The following is a 27,201-nucleotide window of genomic DNA, read 5'->3' as shown; positions in this document are numbered from 1 at the left end:
TATAATTATTTAAATAAGCTTAAATTCTAAAATAGATTAACTAAAACTAGACCTATCTTTCTCTTTTTAGATGACACTATAAAAATGTCACCATTTTACTTTCTTATTTGGATTACAGAAAGCAAAATAAAGTACAAACTATAAACAATAAAAATAATAACAATCACTAGGAATTACAGTCTATCATTCCTCAAAATGCAGTCTAGTTGCCTAGCTAATGTCCTCATTCAGATTAAAAAAAGTGTCAGGGCCACCGCACAGAACCTTGTTGGCATGATGTTTGATAAGACTCATTCCAAAAAAAGAATAAACCCTATTTGTTGAAGCTTCTGGGAAGTCACAAAGTTCAATCATCAAATTAGCCTCTAAGTCAAGTAAGTTATCGACCATTTGGTACAGACCCTTGAAAATGCAGAAAAGTCACTGCAGAGTTGACAATTTACGGAACGATCATGTCACCAAATGATCTAGTGTTTAGCAACATAGTGAAGAAAATTTTTTGTTTTTGTTTGTAAAAAAAATGAGTAAATACCTCACATATAGGAGAGGGAACAAACCACCACTTTTAGAGCAAAAAGGGTGCCTCGTTCATTACTGGGTGGCTATCATCTAAAACCCAACACTCCAGACAGAGCTTCCAAGAGCCAACAACCTAAGGGAAACACAGTCGAAAGGTCCAGCAGGAGTGGTGTCACCCACTCCCTCATGGAGCACTGAGAGCCATCAGGACGAAGGCAACAGCCTTGCTGGCCAGTTCTTGGCTCCACAGCTGTCCCTGCTGGGACCAGGCGAAGATGTGGGAGGGTCACAGCCCACTGCTGGTGGAACCAGCTGAAGACGTGGTTCCGTTACGGTGGAGTCACTCCCCAGAGCAGTGCTTTAAAATACAATATGGGCTGCTTTTCCCTTGGAGAGAAAAGTCACCAAACAGGAAAATACCATGTACTAAGCAGCACAAGCTCATGATGAAGTTACTTATCTCAAAACATAATGGCAACATGAGAAGCTTATCAATTTTAACTTCAAAAAATCTAATTGACTAGAAACAATCTTAAGTGTCCATCAATGGATCGACAGATAAAGAAGATGTGGTACATATGTACAATGGATTATTATTTAGCCATAAGATGAAATCTTGCCATCTGCGACAATATGAATAGACCTTGAGACCATGATGCTGAGTGAAATAAAACAAAGAAAGACAAACACTGTATGATCTCACTTATGTAAAACTTTTTAAAAAAAACAACAGGAAAAAAAAAAAGAAAGCTCAGATACAGAGAACAGATTGGTGGTTGCCAGAGGCCAGGGGTTGGGAAGGGTGGGGGGTGGAAAATGGATGAAGGGGGTCAAACTTCTAGTTATAAAATAAATAAGTCCTGGGGATGTAATGTAGAGCATGGAAACTATAGTTAATCACACTGTATTACATATATGTAAGTTGAATAAGTCCTAAAAGTTCTCATCACAAGCAAAAAAATTTGTAACTACATGTGGTGGCAGATGTTAACAAGACTTATTGTGGTGCATCTCACAATACATACAAATATGAAATCATTATGTTGTACATCTGAAACCAATATAATGTTATATGTCAATCATATTTCAAGTTTTAAAAAACCTAACTGGACACAGATACCACATTCAGAGCTTTCGGGTAGATGGTGCTCTTGCCCTAAAACAGTCTCAGGCTGCCACAGACTTGGACAAATGGGCATTCTGCCCTGAACAGGGCACCGCACACGCCAATGTTACCTCCTCCTTGGACTCGCTGTTCTCTCGCTCCCGAGGCTCCTGCTTGACGTGTGTGACCATGGCGAAGGCTGCTCGATCGTGGCTGTCAGCCAGGTTGATGACATTGGTGATGGATGGGAGCATAGCTCCTTGGCAGCTGGTACCAATGGGAGTGTTCTTCTCACACACGGCCAACAGCAGCTAGAGGATTTGTGGACGAAAATCAAAACCTAGGACCCAGGTCTGGCATCTGGGGTGTGGGGACCCACGCTCATCACCTAGTCATCTCAACAGGTATGCACATGCTAATGACTCCCAGGCCCACAACCTGGACGGAAAGCCTGACCCTCTCCTCCAGACTGCCCTTACTCAGACCCCTCTGACTCCACATCTACGAGAAAGCACAGCTCGGCACCTCCCCCCAAAGGACGGGCTGCCCCTCCTGTGATCTCGGAGGCATCTCCCACAGAGAAGACAGCTTCCTTTGTTTTGTCTGTCTACTCTTCCTTCTCTCATCTCCCATACCACATCACCAAGTCCTCCTGAATACCTGGGCAGCTGTCACCTCCTGCCTAGACATAACTTCCTGGCTCATCCTGACGTGCCCTTCTCAAATCCATCTCCTTCCACACAGCAACCTCCCTACACCCTCCAACGGCTTCTCACAGTCTTCCAGGGACAGGGCAAGCTCCTCAGCGTGGCTCATGAGATCTTCCATAATGTAACACTCCAGCCTGCACGTAACACTTCTGTGACTGTCCCCCACCCCCAATATGCTTCACCACCGGCCTCTGTGCATGATGCTCCCCAGTCAAGCCACTTTGGCATTCTTTCTGCAGGTATTCACTGAGCACCTGCCAGGTGCTGTGTAAGGGCCTGGAGACTCGTTCGTCAACTTCACAGAGATTGTATTCCCTACTCCCATGAAGCTGAAGAGTCAGCGGGAAGGACAAGACCAACATCAACACAGAGGAACAAAGGACAAGACAAACATCAACACAAAGAGGAACGGGAGGTTGACAGAGAAGAAGGTATTCTGCTTTAGTTTAGGTGTCAAGAATGTGGCATGTCTGTAAACATGGAGGGCCAGCAAGGCCGGAGACAAATGAGTAAGGGAGAGAGGGACAGTGCAAGGTTGGACAGAGAAGTAAGGGTCTGGTTACTAAGGGCCAGAAGGACCATATCCTGGAGGCTGATTTTGTACCAAGTACGATAGCAAGGAGCAACACAATCTCCTTTGTTCTTGAAGAAAATTCTATAACAATAAAAAAATCTGGTAGGTCAGACGGAAGGTAGATGAATGCTAAAGACAGTGTTCCTGTCATCCTTGTGAGCGATGATGGTGGCCAAGAGACAGAGGTAGAAGAGGGAAAAGAGAAAAAGCAAGTGGCCTCAATCAGGTAACACCTGATAACGGACCAGATACAGAGGACGAGGGACAGAAGGAACAGAGACTCCTGCTTTGTGCCCTACAGCCTGCTTTGTCCTCTATCGACTCCTGTACCCACCACAGTCAAGGTCTTTCATCTCTGTATCTGCTGTACCTGACCCAGGGCCTGGCACCTAATATAGCAATCGATAGGTCTCTTAAAAGAATGAAAAATATATCGGGGAATTTTGCCCACTGTGTTGCCAACAGCAAAGCTCCAAATATGTGTCCACATGGCACTAAGAAAACATGCATTCAGCACAAACAGAAATGCTAACAGGCTCTCACTGAAACCAGCGCCACGATTCCCTTCTTTCCCCTCAAAGAGAATTTCACAACCTTCTGTCTCATTGACAAAGTAATTTGGTAATCCTTCTAGTCTCATTCACTCTCGTTAAGTAGACTAGAATTACCTGCACAGTACCAGTAACCTGTTACGGAAAACCCAGGTCATCTAGTACAGTAAGCTGGTGATTAAGCTAAAGAATAAAAGATAGCCGACTTGAATAACAAGGAAACAAGAAAACAAGAAGTCTCACTACAATCTCATAAAAAAAACGTCAAAGAACATCTGACTTAACCATGCCCTGAAACGGTCTGACCGTTTTACATGGGCCTCTATCACCAGCACCTGGCCCTTCACCTGGAGGGACTACAGCCCGTGGCAATGTCAGGCTGGCCTGGCCCCACCTTCCTGCTTTAAGAATGATGAGAGCTGACGGGTACAGCACATTAAATCTTCTAGGGCATGGAGACAAAATTGACAATTTTTATTTTTGCAGAAAAATGAATCTTTAACTATAAACTAAGGAATATTACTCAACTTTCTGATTAAAGGGCTTAAAATCACCCAAAAAAAGCTTCAGATGAAAACATGGCTTTAAGTCTTTTTTTCCTACCTATTAGAGATTAAAAAAGGCTTTATGGTGAAGATTTCTAAATCATCTTAGTGTGTGTGGACATCTCCCAGCTTCGGTGCCCCAGCCGCAGATGGTGAGCTGAGCTTGACCTACCTCAATGCACTGCTTAATCCAAAAGTGGTTCCCCATGGCTTCCCAATTCTGGGAACAGGTCACATAAAGCAGGCGCTCGTACACCCGGCGTTTCATAGAGTTGTCAAAAACCTCAAAAAACTTGGCCCTGATGAGCGGCTGGGCACAACGCAGCCCAGAGAGAAAGGCAGGCTCAAGTTTCGCAGTCAGCTCACTGCCAGACAGTGTCTCGTCTCTGCAGTCAAAGGGAGAACACAGAGATGGAAGAGCTACACGAGCCATAAGCAAACCAACAAAAAACAAGTAAGTACCAACTTCCCAAAATGCCTTTACAAAAACCAAGAGCATGTTATAAATCAACGTAGGCTGATGCAGCATTTGTGCAAAAGGTTTCATTAGGATGCCAAACTATGTTATGTGATTTAGTTTTTAAATGAATATAAAACTTAGGTATAGCAAAATGAATATAAAACTTAGGTATAGCAAAAAAATTAAAAAGTCACATAATGTTGGCTGACCAAAGAACACATTATAGACTGATATACGAAATACCTGATTAATGGCTGTACTTACCTGTAGACATAGTTAACAAGGTCTAAGAACTGGGCATTTAATTCGAGGTCTTCTGGAAAACGCTTCTCTATGTAGGTCATCATTTTCACAAGCAAAATAGACTTCTCCCGGAGTGTAGGTGTCTGTATGAATTTATTTTTTTTAAAGAAAAGGTCAATTATTTCTATATGAGAAAGACATGTTCAAAAGTATTTCGGCCATATACTCTACTACTTTTTAAGCTCCCACAATTTTGTCAAGTAAAGTAAGACAGCTATATCTCAACAACAACAACAACAAAATCAAAGATGGCCCTGGTTATCTTTGGATGCTTAAAATCAAGACAGATGCCAATATAATTTTCCTTGGGGCTACAGTTCACTTGGGAAAGAAAGCAACTAAATTATAAAACAAATGAGAACGCGGCAAATCATCTTATTAAATAATAGTCCTTCATTATTATTTTTTCTGGCTCACCTTCACCACCAGAAAAGACTAACAAGTAAGGTTCATTTAACATTTTGACAGAAAACCACATTAAGTTTCTATTTAAAATCTGTTAAATACAGTGGGAAAAATCCAACTTAAAAAGAGATACTGTGAATGTAAATACAAGAAGAACAGATGTTTTGCTTGATTGAGAACTTTCAGAAGAAAGAGCTGAGAAAGTGATGCTGCCTGAATTTTCTTTTACATATAAAGTAAGGTCATCTGGCCAGAGCACAGCCCCTCACCTGATTGGCTGCCATGGGGGAATTATTTTTAACCCATTCTTCCACGATTTTAACCACAGCCCGGAGGATTTTGGCATCGGGTGATTTTTCGATAAGGGAGGTCAGGATGGCCTGAATAAAGTTCTTCCTCATCTCCATGCTCATCACAGCCAGGCGTGTTTTCACCAGCTCCAGACTCAGCATCACCAGCTCACTTGTACCTGCTCGAGTGGAGAAAGAACAGCCCAACAATTTCTACCAACAAATATCAACAGGCAAGCACTCTGCACTGTGTGGCATACTGATTCTGCCCATTGTCTCCCAAATACTTTCTCCAGCACCTAGAGCTCTGTAATCTGAAGTACATTATCACATTCCTACTATTCTACCACCTTGCAAGGGTGGCCCTGTAAGAGGCTCCCTACGGGAGGGGATGATGAAGCTGATGGGACCGGTGTGAGCAGCAACCCTGGGGTATAGCCAAGTGTGAAGTCACATTCACATCACTTGTGTCCCAAGGGGCATGGCGCAGCAGTGCCAACCACAGCCGATCCCACACACACAACATGTCACCCAGATTCCTGGAACCCACTCCTCAGGTCTGGAACCTGTGACTTAATTCTTTGTCAGATGCAACAGCTCTGATTAAAAAATCTGTTTTACAGCAAAATTGTTAGGGAACTCTCATTTAGTGTTCCACATAAACGTCCAACCATTTAAAAATTTCATTTTCACAGTCACGAACTTTAAAAGCGATTCATTTTTAAAAGGAGTCTCATTTTAGTTTTAAACAAAAAGCTCAGAAACTCTGTTAAGAGCAAATGATGATGAACTGCAGAAAAAAACAGGTGTGAGTGCTCGCTTTAGAACTGTCACACAGTCAGCACCGTTTAGGTGTTAAAGTCTGAGGAAAAAATGTGAGGACCAAGTCGAGTTTGTTACCTGAGGTTGCTTCTGTGCTGCCCGACGCCGCCTGTGGATTGAGGTGCTCTCGCACCATCTTCTGCAGGGAACGCATGAAGACGGAGATCAGCCTGTCTATGTAGCTTGGGTTGTTGCTGCAGGCGGACTTGAGGATCATGAGGGTCCCTAAAAGGCAGAAGTTGGTTTTTTAGAAAAAATTTTTTAGATTGAGCAATTAACAAAAATGTGCTATTGAAAACATTTTAAAATGTGCTAAACAAAAATGTGCTATTTCCAACAAAAGTACAGATTAATCCCAAATGTCAACATTGTAAGCTTTTACATGGCACCTAATACACTGTGAAGCATTATATGTTCACTCTTCTTAATTCATGATCAACATCATAAGCATGAGAACAGATTTCTGTGCTTCAGTAGAAGCAACATTCTTACCTTTAGTTCTGGATTTTATCTATGTTATGGCACACCACCCTAAGTAAAGTTTTTTGTCTCATGATATGCTTGGGGTGAGGGAGGAGGGAAAATCTTTTTCTAGCTAGACTATCTGGGCATGACAAATGTTAGAATTCAATTTGCACTTCATTCTGAAAAACTATGTTATAATAAGGTCAATAAAAAACAGCAAACTAGTCTACAGCCATACTACCCTGAACAAGCCCGATTCCGTCTGATTTCAGAAGCTAAGCAGGGTCGGGCCTGGTTAGTACTTGGATGGGAGACCGCCTAGGAAGACCAAGTGCTGTAGGCATAAAAATTTAAGAAATAAGGGATTGTAAGCTGACAAGGTCCTTGCAATCTGTGAGGTCAACCAAGGGTTGCCTCGTCTAAAAAATTAAAAAACGGCAAACTAACATCAGAACATGAACATTGAGTATGTGAAGAAAATTTATCTTTCATAACTGGCATTTTCATATACACCTTGACCCTGACCTACACATTAACAGAACAAAAAAAGGATATTTATTAGCCATTTACAGATATGGACAACTTCAGGCTTGCTTTGTTAAAAGGCTCAGTAGTGTAGTAAATATGACCAATTCTCAGTAGTGTAGTAAATATGACCAATCTGATTCTACAGTAGGTAACCCATGAAACTTGATGACAATGATGAAGATGGCAAATGTGTTCTGGCTGTTCCTGGCAACCGTGCTTACTTCTACCGTGCTGACGCCAGTAACAGGAAAAAACATGAAGACCGAGTCAAGTTTGCTGCCCAGCACAGAGAGGAGAGCAGTGTGGCCAGCTCAACAGGCTACCCCTCGCCTGCTGTCACTCTAACATAGGAGGGAAGCAGAGCCAACAGTGGTCAGCTCTTCCCAAGAACAAGATGTTCATGCTATACTGTGATGGAAGCCAGACTACAAAGCAGGATCTAGTGTGTAAGCCTACTTTTAAAAAAAGTCACAAAAGCATTCCTCACCCGCCAAATCTATCTGGTTCCAGAATATAGACAGCAAGTATAGATAGCAAGGAATATGATTTTAAGTAATGCATAATAATGGCTTTCTATATATTTACATACACATGTATAGAAAAAAGATAAAAGTCATACTCCAAAATGTTGAGTACTACTAAGTAGAGAGGCTTACAGGTAACTTATTTAGCTTTCCTTCATTTGTATTTTCAAAGTTTTCTAGAATGAACATGTAATAAGGGAGAAAAAAAATTTTAGAGTTCCTAACCCGAAGTCTAATCCTACTCGCAGACTCGAGTTTGACAAAAAGCAGATTGAGTATACATTTGACTTCCGGGTACCTGGAGGCCAAAGTCACACACCTGCCCCAATTACCCGAGAAACCAGTTTTCATTTCCTGGGGCAGCCAGAGCCTCACCAAATAGACGGGGATGAGTTCCCAGCTTGAGTAGCTTGCGAGCAGGTAAGTGCACTATGAAGGCAGTACACCTACATGTCAGCACCCTGCTTCAGCAGCATCTCTGGGTTTGGTCTAGAACAGAGTCAGCAGGATCCACGGGGCAGTTCCCCTTGCAACCAAACCCTGAGGCATAAAGAACTCAGCGTTGGGCAGACTGGGCTTGTTCACCTCAAAGTCCACAGGGGACCGTGGCCTGATATGCACCAGGCCACGCACAAACACCCTCGACAACACGTCAGCTCAAAGCTCCTCCCAACATCCTGAGTCTTTCCCTTCTAAAGAAAGTTCATCCAAGGAGCACAGACAAATCAATGCCCAGCTGAACCACTGCTGGGGAACCAAGTCAGGCACACACTCACCAAAGAGCTGGGAGGGATTCGCATTGGTGGCTTTCTCATAGTTGGTCAGTCCTTCATAGATGACCTTCCCGACAGCCGCATAGAGGCACTCCAGCTCTTCATACTTCGAGGCCACACTTGAAGTGCCTGAAACAGAAGCAAAAACCTGGGCTCTAGGGTTTGGATTCTCAGGCCTGCCCAGACCTGGGGACATTAACTTTGACGAGGGACTCAGCTTTAGTTATTTTGGGATCTGTGGCAACTGGCATGGGCACTTTTCTCCCACCGTAGGATGCACTGTGCTCACTTGTGGGCTGCCTCTTATTTTATGGAGCTAAATGACCACCTTTTACGTCATCAAGCCTTACCTGAACATGCTCTAAATACAATTATGGTATTTACAGTATGCCAAAATTTGATCTTGTCAACTGGTCAGCATTTGACAAAACAACTTAACCTAACTTCTCTTTAATGCATTAAGAAAACAGTAATGTTCAACAGATGAAGAAGTGCATTTCCAAAGCAGACTAATATTTTAATGCAATGACTACTGCCATTCAGTTTTTTTGTCAATTTTTTTTTTTTTTTAAAGAAAAGTTGAAAGTACAAATAAAAGTGGGATAATAAAATGCTCCATAGAGTAACACTCTCAAATAATAAGCTTTGTGCCCACAACCACTCAACAAGACAGGCACCAATGGAAAAGGTCACATACTTGGCTCTGTTGGGAAGATGCTCATTAGGCGTGAGAGAAGGCTATGGACTGCTCGTAAAACTTTGGTGTTTCCACACGTCATACAGGCAGCAATTCCACGCTGCAGAGGTTTGAAGCTACTGAGGATGGCTGGAGACTGGAGAACAGTTAGCAAGAAACTCAACACTTCCAATCCTGTGCAAATATTTCCATAGTTAACTTGATTAGGTTGTTCCTGGAATGGAGAACACAGGTCACACACTGATGAAATACTCTAGTACAATGAATTACAGAAACATAATTCAAACAAAATTTAATACTATGTGTTATTAAGTATTTAGAAATGAAGTAAAAAAACACTAAAGAATGAACACGTGCATATAAAATATGTGACCAGCATATTTTAACCAGTAAGATTTCATGTTTCTTTTAATAAATTTGCTTTAAATATTTAATCAAACCTTTGAAAACGCATTAAAATATTAATAGTCAACATTAAGGAAGGTTAAAATTCTGCAAATCACTAAAATCTGGTCTAAAAAGGCAATTACTGCAATGAATTTTGCTTGTCTCCATCTTTTTAGTTAAAATACAAATATTCTTCTAAAAGGAAATATCTTTGAAACTGTATATCATGAAATCAACCTAATAGATGCCGAAATTTAAAAAAAAAAAAAAAAACAAAAGAAACAAATAATAAAATAGAAAAGAGTGCGTGGTTTGTAGTAAAGTACTGCTCCATAAAACTTTTGCTCCTGTGGTTTATGTGCACGCATGCCTTGCCGATATGCTACATGCAGGAAATGGGCTGTGAGGCAAAATCTCTCACTACGGGAAACAGGTGGAAAGGCTCTATGAGCATGGCACGCTGTGGTAAGAAAATGTCAGACTGTTTATTGGCAGGGGCTGTCCACTTATGGCTGAGCTCGAGTCAACTGTGACTGTATGTGATAGGAAAGTAACTCGACCTTTCAAAGAGATATACGGACTGCAGACAATCCAGAAGTGGGAAGGAAAGCCTGAGCCTCAGACTTAGGGGCCTATGATCCTGCTGTTTTAATAGCACAGTAACCTTCATAACCTTTCAAGAAACTGCAGCAACAACGTTAATCTTTGCAACAACCCCAGAAAATTACAGTATTGAGGTTTCTATAGAAATAAAACAAAGCAAAACCCCACCAAATAATCAATGTCCATATACTTTAAAAATTCAAGTTTACTTTAAAGGTTGTTGCATAAATCAACTAAAAATGTTTATTTCAAGCCAGTGTCACTTAAGAAATGAGACTTCAAAGGGCGACAACTATAATATATAAATATAGTAGAGGACTACTATATTTCCCAAAACAACTGTACTTGGGGCTGGGAGTGAGAGCTGAGGTTTTAAAAAACCATTTTCAGAAAATGAAAGTTCCTTCTCCATATTAGCAGTATAAAAATAATAAAAGGAAATCTCATTTAAAATGGAGTCGAAAGGCCAGAAAGGGGAGCCCTCAGGCAGTACCACTCCTGTCAGTTACAGACCCCCAACAGGAAAAATTGTCAATTACGGACCTCAACAGAAAAACAACACACCCTACTTACTACTCCAGCAGGAGGAAAGAAAAGTTCCTTCCTTGCCCATCAACTCATCCAACTAGAAACCTTTGCCACCCTGCATTCTCTTTTCTCCATTCCTCCAACAGAGTTTTGTTCAAAACCACCCCTCCCAACGTCCTTCCTTTTTCTCCAGAAAGTAACATTCCTCTCCTTTGCTTGCTAGACTTGCTTACGTTTTTTGCTCTAGCCTGCAATTCCTCTGCTATTCCCATTTTGCTGGTAAAATAACTGGCTGTTTTATTTTTAAGGTCAACAGTGGCCAGAAGAGGAAGCGCAAGGGGCCACAACTGGCCAAGGAATGGAAGGCTTGAGTTTTAGAGCCCAGCCCCGAGCCCAAGCAATACCCCCAGACCCCACACCTACCACACTCATTAGCAGCTTGTCAAACCACTGCAGTTTGAGTTCAGACTTGGACCACATGTCCGGTCGCAACGCAGTCTTTAGGAGGGTCACACAGCGGCGAGACAGCACCTCCCCAGGAGACCCGGCAGTGTTGGTGTTGTCGTTAACCTGGAAATTCACTCACATTCAGCCCATGCTTCACTGCACAGGCAATGACAGTCATTGCCGTGTGACACTGCTTCTTGCCTGTGCCCTACACCCTTGCATCTCAGCTCTCCATGGTCACCTCTTCTCCCACCTGACTCAACTCAACCATCTGTTTTAGGGGTCCTCCCCCATGGGACCCTCCCTACATCTTACAGTGGGGTCAGTGGTGATTTGCAATCATTTGTGATTGATTGATTAGTGTCAAGAGGCTCCCCTGAGAGCAGGGCCCGTGCTCCTCCCCTCTGGACCACTGAGGCTGCGCTGGCACACTGCGGCAGGCAAGAAAGTAGGGGTTACATAGTTTAATAGGGTCTTTTCAGTGCTTGCAAAGTTCAATAGTATTGCAAGATACACTGTTTTGTTTAATAGTTATAAAAACTTAAGATTCTCAAAGTGAAAAAAAAAATTTACAAAAATTTCATTTACAAAGTTTTTTGAAATATAAAAATGAAAAGTTTCAGAATGGATCCTCAATAAATCCATGAAAACATATTCATATGAATGATAAATGCAAGTTATAAAAAGCATTTAAGTTACTAAATGTGTTCGACTGTCCCAGCACCTTTATGAGATATGTAACCTGGACATTAAATAATTTGCCCAAGATTATTGAACTACCATGTTTCACCAACACCAAGATTCTGTTAATCAAAATTTCATCACCACTAAAAGAAAATTTTTAAGAAATCATGTCAATTATAAAACCAGGCAGATTTCAGAAATATTAGCATGTCGTGAAATCAATGGAACTTGATATGAAAGTGACAGAACTAGCTGTCAGACGTAGGTTTGTCTATCTCTTTTTTAACTAAACTGTCACAGAAAACACTCGAGTTGACTGTCGTTTTTGTTCTGAAGAATCCCGACCACAGGACACTCGGCACTCGCACCTGACAAGCCACGCGGATGAGGAAATTCACCACGGTGTCTGTGTGCTGCTTATCAATGGGCTTGGCAAGAAGGGCATCTGCTCCGGGCAGCGATTGGCTCCTCCCAAACACCTAGAAAAGGCGATAAGAACTTTCTCAACAATGTGTTCCCGTGTATGGCAATGACGCGTGCAGCCCACTAATGGGACAGACACCGTTCTAGGCACTGGGGACACCAGAGGCAGGCATGGTAGCCACAGGACAACTAACAAAGTAGCCATGAAAAGTAATGGGTCATGTGCTCAAGACTGAAGGGAGCGTGGTCTAGGAAGCTGAAGGATAACATCGAGGTAGCTCTCAGGTCGAGCAGTAGCCAGCCATGGGAGAAGAGAAAACTGCGCTAGCGACAGGAAACAGAGCCGGGAGATAGGTCCTAAGTAAGCATGGAACTGGGCGTTTCTGAAGTGGGCAGAGGGAAGGCCTGCGCAGCTGAGTATCATGAGCAAGGGGCAGGGGCAGGAAGACCATCAGAAAGACCAGGTCACACAGGCCTCAGGGGCCAGAGTCAAGGGGAGGGCTTGCTAAGGGGAAAGACAGTCTAACTTAATTTATTAAGTTCTTATTTTGAATATTCACAAGAAATTACAAAGACAGTTCAGAGGTCCCATCACCCAGGTTCCCATGACTTAAAGTTTGAAAAGAATGTTTTGGTATTCTACTTTGTGAAAGTGTATGAAGAGGGATAAAGGTGGAGGAGTGAGCGGAACTGGAAGGCTGTTTCAGTAATCCCAGTGAGGCTGTGTCAGTAATCTCAGGGAGAGGCTTGGTGGGGCACCTGCTGTACCACGGTGGTGTGGACAGAGACGAGAGAAGGGCATGGGTATTTGTGGCTGGGCTGACAGGACTTGCACTTGACCAGGAGTGTAGAGAGAAGGAAAGGGACAGATCGCAGATGGTTCCTGGTTTCTAATCTGAGCACAGGGTGGAGGCAGGGGCCATATACTCTGGAGGAATAGAGGGGGGCGGAAAAATTAACCCTAGACAGACAGTTGCAAAGCCATCACCTCAGCAAGGGGCAAGGTGGGTGAGCACCCCCAGGGCTCTCTTGGCGGCTACCCTCCAAACAAATAATATACATTGTCTTTTTAAAAACTAAACAGACATGGGCACATTCTCAATCACTTTTCTTGCCTCAAAGTTTCACTTAATGCCTTTCTGCAAGTAATTAACCATCATCACCAGAACTCTAATGGTATTAAGCGGGTACAAAAAACACGTGTCTGGTAACCAGGGAAACACCTTGGGTGAGTAACGTGTCATTCGGTTTCTCTCTGTTGAGCACAGCCTTTCCCAGCTGTGTGCCCACATTCTAAGTTTGCTGAGTAAGTGAATGAACTCCCAAAAGGAAGCGTAGAGTCTGTAAAAGGAAGCACATATGGCGTGTGCACGTGCTCTTACTGCACTGATGGCTCCCGTGGCCGTCCTGAAGCGTTTCACTTCCTGTGCTGAATCCACCGACAGGCCTCTCTTAATGGAAGATGAGACGGAGTTGACCCCTTCTCCACTTGAATTTGGGTCCATATCTGAATCCGGCTTAAAAAACACACACATATTTGACTTTACTGATTTCTACTAAGAAGCAAAGGGGAATACAGTCGAGGCAGACACCAGAGGGCTAACATCTCTACCTGTTGGTCCTTGATCCTCTGCAGTTCCCACTTGATGACAACTTCTGACAGATCCACAGCCAGCCTTCTCTGCTCGATAGTGACGCTGGGTGTGAAGCCCAACCTCTGCATGGCGCTGACCATGTGCTGCACCAAGTGGTGCCGCACTGGGTAGTACACCTGTGGGCACAGGGCTTCTGTCACGGCCGGGACTCTGCATTGTGATCCCAGCACATACACAAACCACCCATCTCATTCCCAGCATACTCACGAGCCAACTTCCTGCTCAAGAATTCTGAACCACAACTTTAATGAGGAAATTCTCATTACTGTATGTATATGTGTGTGTGTGTTTATCACTTTCCTATCCCTGGTTGAGTCCCATTACAGTATATTTCAGCCTTTTAGCACTATCTTTAAAAAATGTTGAAATACTGAATTCTCTTTAAGTAGGCAAGCCTAGTCACATGCATCAGACTTGTCATAACAGTCTAGCCATGCTGAGAAGCAGACTCCCACATCTAAAAGAACTGGCTGTAAAAGCTTTCAACTCCAAACCATTAGAGTTCCCTTCTCCTCTACCCAAAATCTACAAAAAATATCTACAAATGAACAAATCTAACAAAGTGGGCACTCTGGCTATTGAGAGGAGGTGCCAGCAACAAGAACAACTTTTTAAGCCAAGTTACCAAAAATTAGAGTTTATGATGACTCCTCCCAAAGTAATTCACCTGTATTCACTGTTAACTTAGTACTTACAAGAAAAATGACGCCTAGACAGAAAGTAGCATCCACCTGACACGTTCTCTAAATTACGACATTCTCACGTTGATAAAGCCACACACATATATGTATATTAATCAATGAAACAGAAATACTTTTACTAAAAGATGAATAACCAACCACCTGTTATTGCAGAAAATGAAAAATAAGCAAAAGTTCAAATCAAATGGCTGAAAATGCATTACACATCAACTTACATTACTCTCTATGTACCTTAAAATGCTGCACTATCAAATGCAAAATATGAACGAGCTGAGGGACCGTATGCCCCTCCTCCACAATGATCTTTCGTGTCCAGTGAGTCAGCATCTGGTGCCCATCCTCCATTCGGGCTGGCACTGCCGGAGTCAAAATGGCCATCGCTTGTCTGACAATTGCTCGAGCTTCCATTGCATGGGCCTTGAGAAGACTGTGAAAAACCTAAAACAGGAGAGAAATTCTTACCTAAAGTGAGAATGAAGGCTTTGAAAACAAGATAAAAACAATCACTTAGAACCAGGGCCTATTCTTGCAAAATAATTCTTAAAAAATTCCTCAGGGCTCTCTTACTGGTAAACAACATAGCTGCTTTCTCCATTAAGTTTTGATGAATGAATACATTCATTCTAATAATTACTGACCACCTATGACATGCCCATGCCAGGCTATGGTGGAGTACACTGAGACGAATGAGACCGAGCTCCTTGCAGAATTATGCCCAGCATAACTCGTGGAAAGTCGGTCGAGGTCTACAGATCATTTCACTCTGGCCATAGTATAGAAAGTGGAATGAAAAGGGCCCAATCAGAGGCAGACTTGCAAGAGTTAGAGTGAGCAGTGAAGTCCTGATGTAAGTAAGTTCAAGGCAACACAAAGACAATCCGATTGCTACTGAGAGTGGAGGGATAGGAAAGGTGTTGGAAATCAATAGGACCTGCCCATGCCTGGGCGCTGGGGAGAACAAGAGGGTGTCACAGGTGGCCCTCGCGTCTCCAACTGGGCTGACTGGGAGAGAGTAGTGCCAACCACAGAGACTGTATTTACATCTCAAGTGTCTGTGAGAGGCCACAGGCTTTATTAAGGGACCTAGGTCTTAACACCACAGATGTCCATGAGATCCATGAGACAGAGTGCTCAGAGGGAAACAAAGAGTGAGTCACAGAATAGGACAAGAGTGATTACTTACGAAATGCTTAATGGGACAGACAGGCTGAGCACTCAAGTGTATTACTACATTGAATTCTTACAGACACGGTAACCAACCCACTCAGGGTCACAAAACTCTAACCCAGGGCTGCCTGACACCAAAGCCTAAACCGCTGAGGGAGCTGGGGAGGACGTGCTCAAGATCACCAATATGGCAAAGGATTTATGAGGTGAGGGTTCCAAAGTGCCCACTTTCTGTAGCTAAGGAAAGGGCTGTGGCCCTTGACCAAAACATTTTTGATGAACCGGAGAACTGGAAGCCAGAATGCCGTGGGTAGAGGAGCATGAGGTAGACAAAGGAGATAGACATTTTATTGTTCTCAGAGCAAGGCTGCAGAGAAACGAGAGCAGAGCAGTAACTGGGCAGGAAAAGAAGCATGATCGATTGTGTGAGCTTTCACAGTATTTACGAGCTGGCAGACAAGCACAAGGACAGCAGAGAACGAGAGGCGGCGATGGTACGGGAGCAATGTGTACATGTGTGAATGTCAGGAGGACCAGACGGAGCCTGGCAAAGTACCTGAAGGACAATTTTCTTATGTATTGCAAACTTGGCAATGATGTGCGCCAGAAGTAAGTGTCCGCTGTATTTGCAAGCTGGGTCTACGCAGGCCTTGGAGAGCAGGCAGGGCCATGCAAAGGTCATCAGTCGGCGCAGCTTGCTGTTGCGGTTCTTGTTGTTGTCGTGGATGTGGTGGGGGGCGTGCTCCACCAGCAGCGTAGCACACTGCAGAAGGTAAATCCTCAGGGAGTCCAGCATGTCCGCCTGCTTCTCTGGGTCGAGGACCTGGAGGAGAGACGAGCTGAAAGAATTCATTTCTTGTTTTGAACTGTGTCACCCACTAAGGGTCATACAAATTTAAACCTCACACACACACATACACATGCACACTATATATATGTAAAGTTATATAAAGTTTTACAGTAAAGAAACCATTGTCACACCAACTTCCCTCTAATGCATATGGATCAGAAACTTGCTGAATTTATTTCAACACTGCAAACAAAAAGCAGGCTTACGGTCAGAATGCAGAGGGTAAAGTGGCTTACGGTGGAAAAGGAGGACTGCCTGATTGATGTAAGGTGATTCAGAACTTAGTTTCTTAATTTCTAAGTAGTTGAGATGTTTTTCCCGGTCAATTATTAATTACCTAGTCTCTGTTTTTCATGTTTTAATCAGAAAATGTTACCTAGAAGAAAATCTCTATTTTTAAAAAATTGTTATGCTTTTCTATGTAATCAAGTATTTGATAGATTTTTGTTTCATGGATATAAGAAAATATGTTCACTCTTTGAAGACTATTCTACATGTCTCTATTGAATCAAGTATACTGACCATCATTCAACTGAGTATTCTAACTACTGTCTACCAGAAAGATCCAAAACAACAAAATCTCCCACAACTGTGTTTTCATCCTATGTCCTCTATCCCCTGGATTTGCTCTTCACTGCGGCCCCTTCTCGGGCTCACCCTGCCCAATGCCATTTATCCTCATTCAATGTTCAAAGTCCCAACTCCTCACTTGTGCAGAGTCAGTATGTGGACCAAAAATAATTCCTCGGGCTCAGCTCTCATTCCCTTGGAAGATGAGGGTGGGGTCAAAACTGCAGGAAGGGCACAAATTAAGTAAGGACCAGTAGTAACCTGCTGATGGAAACAATAGTCCCTTCTGCCTAAACTCCAAGACGGAACAGGTGACAGAACGGGTGAGAAAACCGCGTCCTTCTGAAGAGCGTATTGTATATGTAGTACACTGCAGATGTGGAAAATGAACCGCTCACAGCACTCCAACAAACGACGTATATACAGAACACTCTAACAACCTCAAGGCAAACGCAACACCTGCCTGTTAAGTTCAACAGCCTAATCTGCAGAGCATAGCCAAGGCCTGCTTAGAAACACAGAGCAGGCATCTGTCAAAGAAACAATTCAAAAACACCCCTTTAGGGCTCACGGAAGTGCTACTGTAAAAGATGCAGAGACCTTAAAACAAGCTAATTTCAGACATCATACTGCTACAAAGTTGCTTTATTAAGCTGGCAACGAACGATCATAGAGACAACTGTATCCAGTCTAACTCCAACAACTGTATCCAGTCTAACAGTCTCCCTGGCTTTTTAGTAGACTCCTTTGCAAAGCTAAAGATGAAAATACATATTAAAACTCTACTGACCAGCAACAGAGTTTTTACAAAATAACTTTAATATCTGAATTTTCATTGAGCTATATTGTTTCTCACTGGAATCTATTAATGTAGAAAAGTTAATTCATTCCAAAGTGAGGGTGCCTTAAAAAGTTCACTAATAGGATGTGGTTCCATAGTGTAGCGGTTAGCACGTCTGCTTTACACGCAGAAGGTCCTGGGTTTTGCGCCCCAGTGGAGTCACGGTCCATGGTCTACAGCCATGCCACCGTGAACAAGCCTGATGTCTGATCTCGGAAGCTAAGCAGTCAGGCCTGGCTAGTACTTGGGTGGGAGACCACCTAGGAAAACTAGGTGCTATAGGCATAAATAATAATAAATAAAAATAAAAAATTTCACTAATAAAAATTATAATATAGTAGTGTCCACCCCTTGTCCTCATCCATGATTTCACTTTCTATGGTTTCAGTTACCCACAGCCCACTACATTCTGAAAATATTAAATAAAAAACTCCAGAAAAAAATCATAAATTTTAAATTGTGTGCCACTCTGGGTAGCACGATGATATCTCTCACTACCCCGCTCCATCCTACCCAGGACATGGACCATCCCTTTGTCCGGCGTCTTCACGCCGAAGACACTCCCCGCCAGTTAGTCACAGAGCTGCTGTCTCAGTTATCAGATCCACTATTGAGGTATCACAATGCTTCTGTTCAAGTCGCCCTTATTTTACTTAATAATAACCTCAAAGAGTAGTGATGCTGGCAATTCAGATATGCCAAAAAGTAGCCATAATGTGCTTTAAGTGAAAAAGTAAAAATTATAGACTTAACAAGGAAAACTATGCCATGCTTAGGTTGCTAAGATCTACAATAAGAAAGAATCTTGTATCTGTAAAATTGTGAAAATAAAAAAGGAAACTCGAACTAGTTTTGCCATTGTACCTCATGCAAAAGTTAGCCATAGTATGTGATAAGTGCTTAGTTAAGATGGATAAGACATTAAATTTGTGGGTGGAAGACATGAGCAGAAAATGTGTTCCAATCGATGGCAACATATTGTGCCAGAAAGCACTGAACCTATACAAAGACTTCAGCAAGGGATTCTGTGAAATGAATGACACCAAGCCATTAACTGCAAGTAAGGAAAGGTGGTCACACAGATTCAGGAATAGGTTTAGACTGAAAAATATAAAAATAACTGGAGAGAAACCACATTCACATAACTTTTATTACAGCACATTGTTATAACCGTTCTATTTTATTATCATTGCTAATCTCTTACTGTGTCTAATTTATAAATTAAACATCATGGGTGAGTATGTATAGGAAATAATAGAATATATAGACTTCGGAACTATCCACGGTCTCAGGCATTTACTGGGGGCTCTTGGAACGTATACCCCCGAGGATAAAGGGGACTGTGTATAATGTTCTGCTACAGACTAATGCAATCACGAAAAATAAAACCCTTGGGAATTAAGCTTATTTCAATGAACCCATCTCACTCACACACACTCATCTGCCAAGTTACTTTTCATGGCAATGCATTGTTAGTTAGCCACCTTGGTTATAAACACACTGGTGATGCTTTCTGGGTTATCGCCTTCTGGATTGGGAGGTCCTAAGAGTTGCTCTCCTTCCCCCTTCTCAAAGCTGTATAAGAAAGCAGGATTCAAGATATGCTGCAGAACCTACAAAAACAATTTTAGAATGATAGAGAAGGAAAACAAAGTCATGCTCTTTATTTCTTTAATAAGGTGGGCAGACCCACCAGTTTGGTCCTACTGAAACCCATAAAGTCAGAACTCTATCAAGTTCTATCTAAGAACTCTATCTATGCAACTGATAATCTTCATTTTTATTCAAACAGTCAACATGAAAAGTAAGTTAAAAACCTGGGGAAAACAGATGTCAGCCTGGTTTACTCTTCTCATCTCAAACAAGTCATTTTCTAAAAACAGGGAAACTAACAAACTACTTTTCAACACTGGTTCACTGCTGGATCTGCCTTATGTTTCCCAACAATGACATTTTCCTCATAAATGGTCCAGGCTATATTTAAGCATCAAAATAGACACAGAAGATAAAAAGTGTCCCTGGTTCCTTAGACAATTAGCTCAAACACCTGTGGCTTCTACTGCCTAACAGTGGGACTCACCTTGGCTTTCAGTTCATCTCCGAAGTTAGGGTCACTGAAGTCCACAAAGTGAAAAAATAGGGCACGTTTTTGAGCAATGCTATAGTTTTTAGGAATCTCTTCCTCCATATATTCTTTTAAGAACGTCATGTTGCACAGAAAACGACCAGTAAAAGCTCGGAGCAGCTGGAACAGCAATTCTATATCTCCATAATTCCTTCTGAAGGGCCAAACGGAACATAGATTAAATTCTGGCAAGTTTCATAACTATGTATTATCTCTGACTCGTCTTTTAAACAGCTATGTTATAACCCACTCTACAACATTCTGACTACACACATCCAATGAACCACAGCTATACACAAATTAGGAGAGAGGCTCCAGTTTAGCTTATTGGACAGAACAAGTCACTTGATGTGAAGCATGACAAATGTACCCACTTGCAATAATTCAGCAGACAGTAGGCCAGCAGCTTGGGCTCCTTCCAGTTTGTGGCAGCCATGTTCTCCTTCCGGTGTCTTTCTTGAAAGGTTTCACTGACCCACACGCGTCTCAACTGGCTCACCAGAGAATGCTGATTGGCCAGCCAGGAGTCATTATTTTTAACTATGATACTTATGATCTGTCAAAGAAGAGACAATTAGGGAACTGGCAGGTTCTGTCTTGACTAAACTTTTAAGATTTCTGGTGTCTAATGAAGAGACGCTACCTTGATGGCCTGAAACTGAAGGTCCAGGCGCATTGTGCTGGCACTGGGCGAGCCGGGGCGCACCGCGGTCTGGGCGCCACCGGGCAGCAGCAAGGTGATGAACCTGTTGGGGTTAGCTGCCAGCACGTCTCGCAGAGGTCTGGCATCTTTGTGTTTTAAAAAACTCTAAAAACAAAACAAGCTGCTTTTAGCTTAAAAAAAAAAAAAATCACAAAACGTTCAGATGCAAAATAAACTCTAAGATTCTTTCTAAATCTCTTTAGGCAGGCCAGAAAAAATAAAACACTGTAAGCACCCTTTTTAAAAATGCTTTTTTAACAGTAATCACACTTTCTAAGCTTTTGATAGTCCTAGCAGTTCATTCGTTACCACTACCAAAATTTTACAGAGAGAGATTCCTGAAGCTGAACTCTTCATATACACAATGTTTCTAATATTCAAACATGTTATAGAAAAATAAAGCCTGACACTGAACAGTGAGAGATAAGTTTCAGATTTTTGAGCACACTGGCCGATAAAAATTTGCGGGGTTGGCTGCCAGCTCCTTACACCCTTACCATAAACATTCGGCTCCACTGGGGGTCGTTCAGCGTTGCCTCCATCATGAACAGTTCCACAGTCTGCGAGGGGTGCCGAGTCAGAAACTTGATCAGAGGCTCCCTGAAGGGACTGCCGGCCTAGAAAATATGTGGTGAAAATGCTTATTCTCAAGGATGGAGGCTGCTCTTGGTCTACAGACCTAATGCAGTAGAAGTATGCATTTCTCTCCCTTGTAACTGGAGTATGCTAACAACCATAGCAAATATTAATGTCTAGCATCTTTACACTGTTAGAGTACTACATCTAAAATATAACATGAAAATACTATAAGCAACGGACAGAGAAAGGATCAGAATTAATCCTAAGTTTGACCATTACCTCAATCAACATAGCCCGTTCTGTTTTCATCACAACCTCTAACAAAGGCTTGACCAGAGTTTGAGGTGCAGCTGGGATCAGATGAAAGAGGTTTATAATTGCTGAACAAATTTTCATTTCCTAATGAAGAAAACCAGAAATTACAAAATAGGCCAATTAATTTTGCTGGCTACAGATACAACATTCCTACAGGCCCTGCTACGGTCTAGGTACATCCGCAAGGCCACCAGAAGCAAAGTTAATGTCTATAAAGCACGACTTACCGATCTCACAGCATAGCTGTGGATAAGGAGACTAACTGCCCTTGGCCTTCAGATTTTATCTGTCAGTGGAGGGTAGAGGGAGCTGACTGTGTATACCTGACGTGACTGTGCTGTGTTTGTTTTCTCACACACTGACAAGTGGTGGAGGTGACCTTACAGGTAGCCTAGGCTGGCCCCTCACGGAGGAGGGGATGATCATGCCCATAGCTCTGAGAGTGTTAGGATTCCCTCGGTTTGCTGTGACATCACGGGGTCTTCCCAACGCACTAAGCTCTGAGGACAAAGATTTGTTTTGCCTCAAAACTTATCACAAAGTCCTTAAAAAATACTTAACTACCCTGGAAATTACATAGCAAATAAATAACTGATCATGATACTAAGTGTTTGTCAATTAGGCCTAAAAATAAAGCCGACAAACTGCTTTCTTTGGAATCATATGAAAAATGTGAAACACCAAGAATTTTGCACCTTTTAATGTGCTAACAGCTCAGTGGCCAATTGCTCTGAGTGTCATTCCAACTTTCTCTTCTCAGTTTCAGTTCCCCAGTTTTGTGTCTGCAATTCAATATAATTCCCTATGACCACAGGGAAGGGAAGACTCCCTGATGCACCATCCTACATGGTGTGCAATTGGACAGTCCTTACTCTACACGCAGTAAAATGGGGATGATAAACACTAGCTGTGAGGGACCACATCTCAGCAGCATTTGAGATACTTCCCAAAATGCTTCTTTAAACCAAAAGGCAAAAGAGTGATGATATAAGTTGATAAGGAAAATCAGTTTGGTGTCGCCTCCATGCCACCTCTAGAGTTCTCTTCTACAAAGTTTTCAAATCTTGGGACAGACTAAGTTCTACCCTGAAATTAGAATAACATTCTAACAATGGTACTTTTATACCATGGTTTTTCTTTTTCAAAGCACTGTTACAAAATCACTTCTTTTGGTCTTCACACCACTGAAAGACAGGAATGACAGATATTATCATCCCCATTTTACGAAAAGAGGGAAAGCTCAGAGTTTGACTGCCCAAAGTCACAGTGTCATGACTACATCAGTGTGGTGGGCGAGAAATGCAGGGGCTTGGGTGCGGGCAGGCAATGAAGTTCTATATTCAAGGCAGTCAGTCAGTAGTGCGACAAAATATATAACTCCTCCCAGTTCCAGGTATAATATATCCTTTGTGGAGTTTCCTCTCCAGATGTTGTTAGATGTATGAGTTCATATGAACATCATGATAGCAATATCCAACTGAATATTAAATATGGAGACATTGCAATTCTAACATGTAGAAAACCAAAGAACTTAGAATCTTGCTTAAAAACATCCTAAAAGAAAACATGCGTGTCACCCGGACAGTTCACAGCAATGATACTAATACAACTCTGCCACAGACAGACAATACGGCTCACTGCACTCAAAGGCACAACGCACTCTGTCCATCACAGAACCACAAGTCACAGCAAAACCAAATACGACCACGACCCCCTCCTGAGCCTCTACTGAAATTCTCACCTCTACCCCTTCCATGGCAGGCTGAACCAAAACAAAAATTACAGCATGAAAAAAGGCAACAAAAAGGTAAAAAGAAAAGAAAAGAAAAGAAAATATAAACTGTTCTTCACATTGCAAGTCATAAACTGACTATTAATAGGTTGTTCTCACCTCAAACTGACAGAATGGAGACAAGGAACATCTCCCGCACTCTGAAATGCTTTCCTGAGGATGGGGAGGAAAATCATCTTTTTTCTATTTATGTTATTTACACAAAAACTTCCCATATACTCATATACAGTAAGGATTATTGGGGTAAACAAGACAGTAAAGACACAATTATCAGAAAGCACACAATAATTAATAAATGCTCAACAGCAAAAAAAACACCTTCCACCCTTCAGATGTCAAACAGCCCTTCTGATTGTGTCGAATAGAGTGTATTCCTTTAGTAAATCAATTAAAAAGAAAAAAAACAAGAATTTTGGAATTCTTGTCTAGGGGGAGAAACTGTAAGACCTTTTTGTATGCAAACACATTTAAAAACTGATTTGTTTAGAGTGAATAATTCAAGATTTTATGTGAAGTGCTAAGACATTAAAAAAAAACCTCTTTCCCAGCTAAAATTAGGAGAGTCCTGGGGGCTTAAGCCCTATCAATTGCCTGAGGCCCCCACGCTCAGAAGAACCCGCAGCCATGATGACCAGACACCTGGGCACCTTATGAAGTTGTGTGTGTGTGTGTGTGTGTGTGTGTGTGTGTGTGTGTGTGTGTGTACAGATATGGCATAACAGGTGGTCATGAGTTCTGTTCTGTAAGTTCAATGCTAAATAGACAAACCTTCCTAAATATGATGATGGTGCAAAGCTCTGATCATCGGGGGTGTGCAACATTACAGAGGGGCTTTTATTTCTTTTTAGTAACTATTTAATATGTCTTCAGTTATAGTTTATCAATGAGGCCACGTAATTTGGGGATTTGACCAAATAGGAACAAACTACTTTCCAAGACCCATTCCTAGTCCTGGACAGCATCCATAAAAAATGACCAGCGCTCAGGAGCAGAAAGGCGCTTGGCCCGGGGCTGAGGCGACGGAGCATGGCCGTGCTGCCTGCGGACCCCACACACAGTTGGATGTTCCCAGGCTGCCCGGGGAATACACTCATCCGACAACCAGCATGTTTCATTCAGCAAGAGCTCAAGGACTTCCCAAACCCACCACTCCATCCCCTGTACAAATGCCCCACTCCCAACCCCTCTGAATAACTTGGTATAAAAGTTTGTGAACTCTTTTTGACCTAACAGAAGTCATTCATCGACCCACTAGGTTTTTTAACATTTATTCTAGATCTGGCTATGTGTTTCAGATAATTACCAGCTTACTATAAAAACAAATAAAAAATTTAGAGCAAAAATAGCTAACAGATGAAAGACGGGGCGAAAAAGCAGAGGCACTTGCACCTACTCCCAAGAGCTTATGCTCTTAAAATACACTCTGCTCTCCCCCACGGAGACTCCCTAATTTTTTTTCCTGTTTACATAAATAACAAACCTTTAAAGAGGTCATGGATGGCATAACACTCCTAAAAAAAGTTAAAAATCTTGGTTTAGTTTTGCTTAGTTGGCTCTTTAGAAGCAGCAGGAAACAAGACTTACATAAATAAAACACTTGACACACAATGGTCAAAACAAAGCATAAGAAAGCCAAAAAAAAAAAAATCAGGTTGGAATGAAGCACAGCATCTGACAAATAGGCACGGAGGACAAAAGCCACGGTAACTTATGCCTGTGACGCGCTACCGGATTCCCTCATCAGGATACCGCTGTACAATTTCACCGGACGAAACAGGAACGTACAGAAAACACAACCTCACTGACAGGACAAGCATCAACTTAAAAAATATTTTACAAGAATAATAACATATACAAGTAATATTAGAGTCAAAACAGCAAGAACCATTCATTTTTAAGAGACAGAGTCTTTAATGACCAACACCGGACACTTAAAAAGATTTAACTTAGGTGGTTTTCCCTCAAAACCATAAAAATGTGTTCTGAAGTACTGGCCATTTGACTTTTGGCAAACAATTGGAGTGGGAGGTTTAGACCCAGAAAACATAAATTCTTTTATTTTTTATGGGATGCTTTATTACATTCTCCTTAATGGTTTCTTAAGTCCTAAAATCTCTATTTGGTTTTATGAGGCGATGATGACGGAAAGCAATGAAAAACAACAGCTGAGAATGCACCACCATGCAAACAGCAGCTGCCAAGAACAGTCTAGAAAATACACTTTATACATTTTAAAGCGAAACTAGTAAAATTGAAATACTAACATTTCAAGCTTCCCAGAATTCTCATCAACAAAAATGTCATATTAAAGTGAACAAAAGAAGATTTTAAAGAAACAGAAAAAGGAATTTTTTCAACAATTAAGGAAAAAAAAATACAATGCTACTAAAATACGTTTTATAATTTAAATGAACTATAATTATATAAAACTAGATTTCTGACCGGCATTTTAATTAAAAGCACTGCTCCGATATTAACATTGGTAACGGCAGCGCCCAGGCAGGGTGGCCCTTCCCAGAAACAAACAAGTCACTCACGTTTCCGTCGCTCCTCTGGCCCCCTTTATGGGTGAGGACCACCACTTCCATCCACTTTCGCAGATGTTGCTGTTAAAAAAAAAAAATAAATCCTTAGACATTTCTTCCTCACAACAGGAGCATTTCAATTCCAAAATGCTGTTCTTAGGTAAAAATTCACATGCAATCATTAATTTCCATCATATTTAATGTGAGAACAGTAGTGTTTCTATTACTGAAATAGCCCAACCATCAAACTAGTGGTGAGAATAATTGGCATTTGTTTATGTGCTATATACAGGCTGAATATACCCTGCTACAAGAGAAAACATTCCAAAACATGGCCATTCCAATATCAGGATGTTCGCTAGTGTCCCTCATCACTACTGTCATATTACTGTGTTACTCTGTGTCGCAGCTGCTGAGTTCTGCAGGCACTATGCTAGGACTTGGGGTAGAGAAATGAGTGGGCAGACATCATCCCTCCTCGTGGAGTTCAGGTTCCAGCGAGAACAAGGTAAAATACAGATGCATGCTGTATGGAACCAGTTACGGTAAGGCTTGTGAAGGGATAACAGGAACCAGGTTTACAGGACTGAGGAGGCCAGGGAAGGCCCTGCTAAGGCACACATGCCAGAAGCACAAGGAAAGGGCACTCCAGGCAGAGAAAAGAAGGGACAAAGTCCCTAAAGCCAGAAACAGAAAGGTGGCCACTATGGCTGAGGATAACAAGCACAAAGGGACCCCAGGGGAAGGGCTGGTGAAGATGAGCATGGCTGCCACCTGGTGAGAGGCTGTGCCGTTAGCACAGATAGGTAGCAATTTCCTTCTGTGCAGAATGAGGGCAATTGTTCTGTGATAGGCTATGTTCTGCCACTAGAGCGTGGAGAGAGATCCTTGAGCCCAAAGCAACTGTGGCCTGACCCAGACATATGATAGTCAGGGTCCCAGCCATGGTGTCCAGCAAAACCCGGCAGATTAGCCCTTGGAGCCTACAACTAAGACCACAACAAGAGCATCCAAATAAATAAGAGAAGTATCTTC

The 27,201-nt window shown here is 42.1% G+C and overlaps 1 protein-coding gene and 1 pseudogene across 1 annotated transcript in view; one reads left to right on the top strand and one right to left on the bottom strand.

The window, feature by feature from the left end:
- The window catches only part of TRRAP (transformation/transcription domain associated protein), a 114,650-nt gene that overhangs the window by 32,286 nt on the left and 55,163 nt on the right, over window positions 1-27,201 (bottom strand). Inside the window, exons 31-51 of the mRNA XM_023532004.1 lie at window positions 26,179-26,247; window positions 23,741-23,794; window positions 21,814-21,933; window positions 21,453-21,572; window positions 20,896-21,060; window positions 20,627-20,808; window positions 20,208-20,406; window positions 19,612-19,740; window positions 16,423-16,689; window positions 14,931-15,137; window positions 13,956-14,114; window positions 13,726-13,860; window positions 12,289-12,399; window positions 11,213-11,359; window positions 9,272-9,485; window positions 8,578-8,703; window positions 6,363-6,509; window positions 5,442-5,641; window positions 4,729-4,850; window positions 4,177-4,390; window positions 1,693-1,935 (exon numbers count right to left, since the gene is read on the bottom strand). Coding sequence (XP_023387772.1) covers window positions 1,693-1,935; window positions 4,177-4,390; window positions 4,729-4,850; window positions 5,442-5,641; window positions 6,363-6,509; window positions 8,578-8,703; window positions 9,272-9,485; window positions 11,213-11,359; window positions 12,289-12,399; window positions 13,726-13,860; window positions 13,956-14,114; window positions 14,931-15,137; window positions 16,423-16,689; window positions 19,612-19,740; window positions 20,208-20,406; window positions 20,627-20,808; window positions 20,896-21,060; window positions 21,453-21,572; window positions 21,814-21,933; window positions 23,741-23,794; window positions 26,179-26,247 — 3,330 coding nt within the window. The remainder of the gene's footprint in view (window positions 1-1,692; window positions 1,936-4,176; window positions 4,391-4,728; window positions 4,851-5,441; window positions 5,642-6,362; window positions 6,510-8,577; window positions 8,704-9,271; window positions 9,486-11,212; window positions 11,360-12,288; window positions 12,400-13,725; window positions 13,861-13,955; window positions 14,115-14,930; window positions 15,138-16,422; window positions 16,690-19,611; window positions 19,741-20,207; window positions 20,407-20,626; window positions 20,809-20,895; window positions 21,061-21,452; window positions 21,573-21,813; window positions 21,934-23,740; window positions 23,795-26,178; window positions 26,248-27,201) is intronic.
- LOC111741200 lies at window positions 6,974-7,092 on the top strand (annotated as a pseudogene).

Source organism: Pteropus vampyrus, unplaced genomic scaffold (assembly GCF_000151845.1).
Source record: "Pteropus vampyrus isolate Shadow unplaced genomic scaffold, Pvam_2.0 Scaffold74, whole genome shotgun sequence".
In the NCBI taxonomy this organism is placed as follows: domain Eukaryota; kingdom Metazoa; phylum Chordata; class Mammalia; order Chiroptera; family Pteropodidae; genus Pteropus; species Pteropus vampyrus.
Note: the sequence above shows the minus strand (reverse complement) of the source record. Positions and strands in the feature narration are given on the sequence as shown.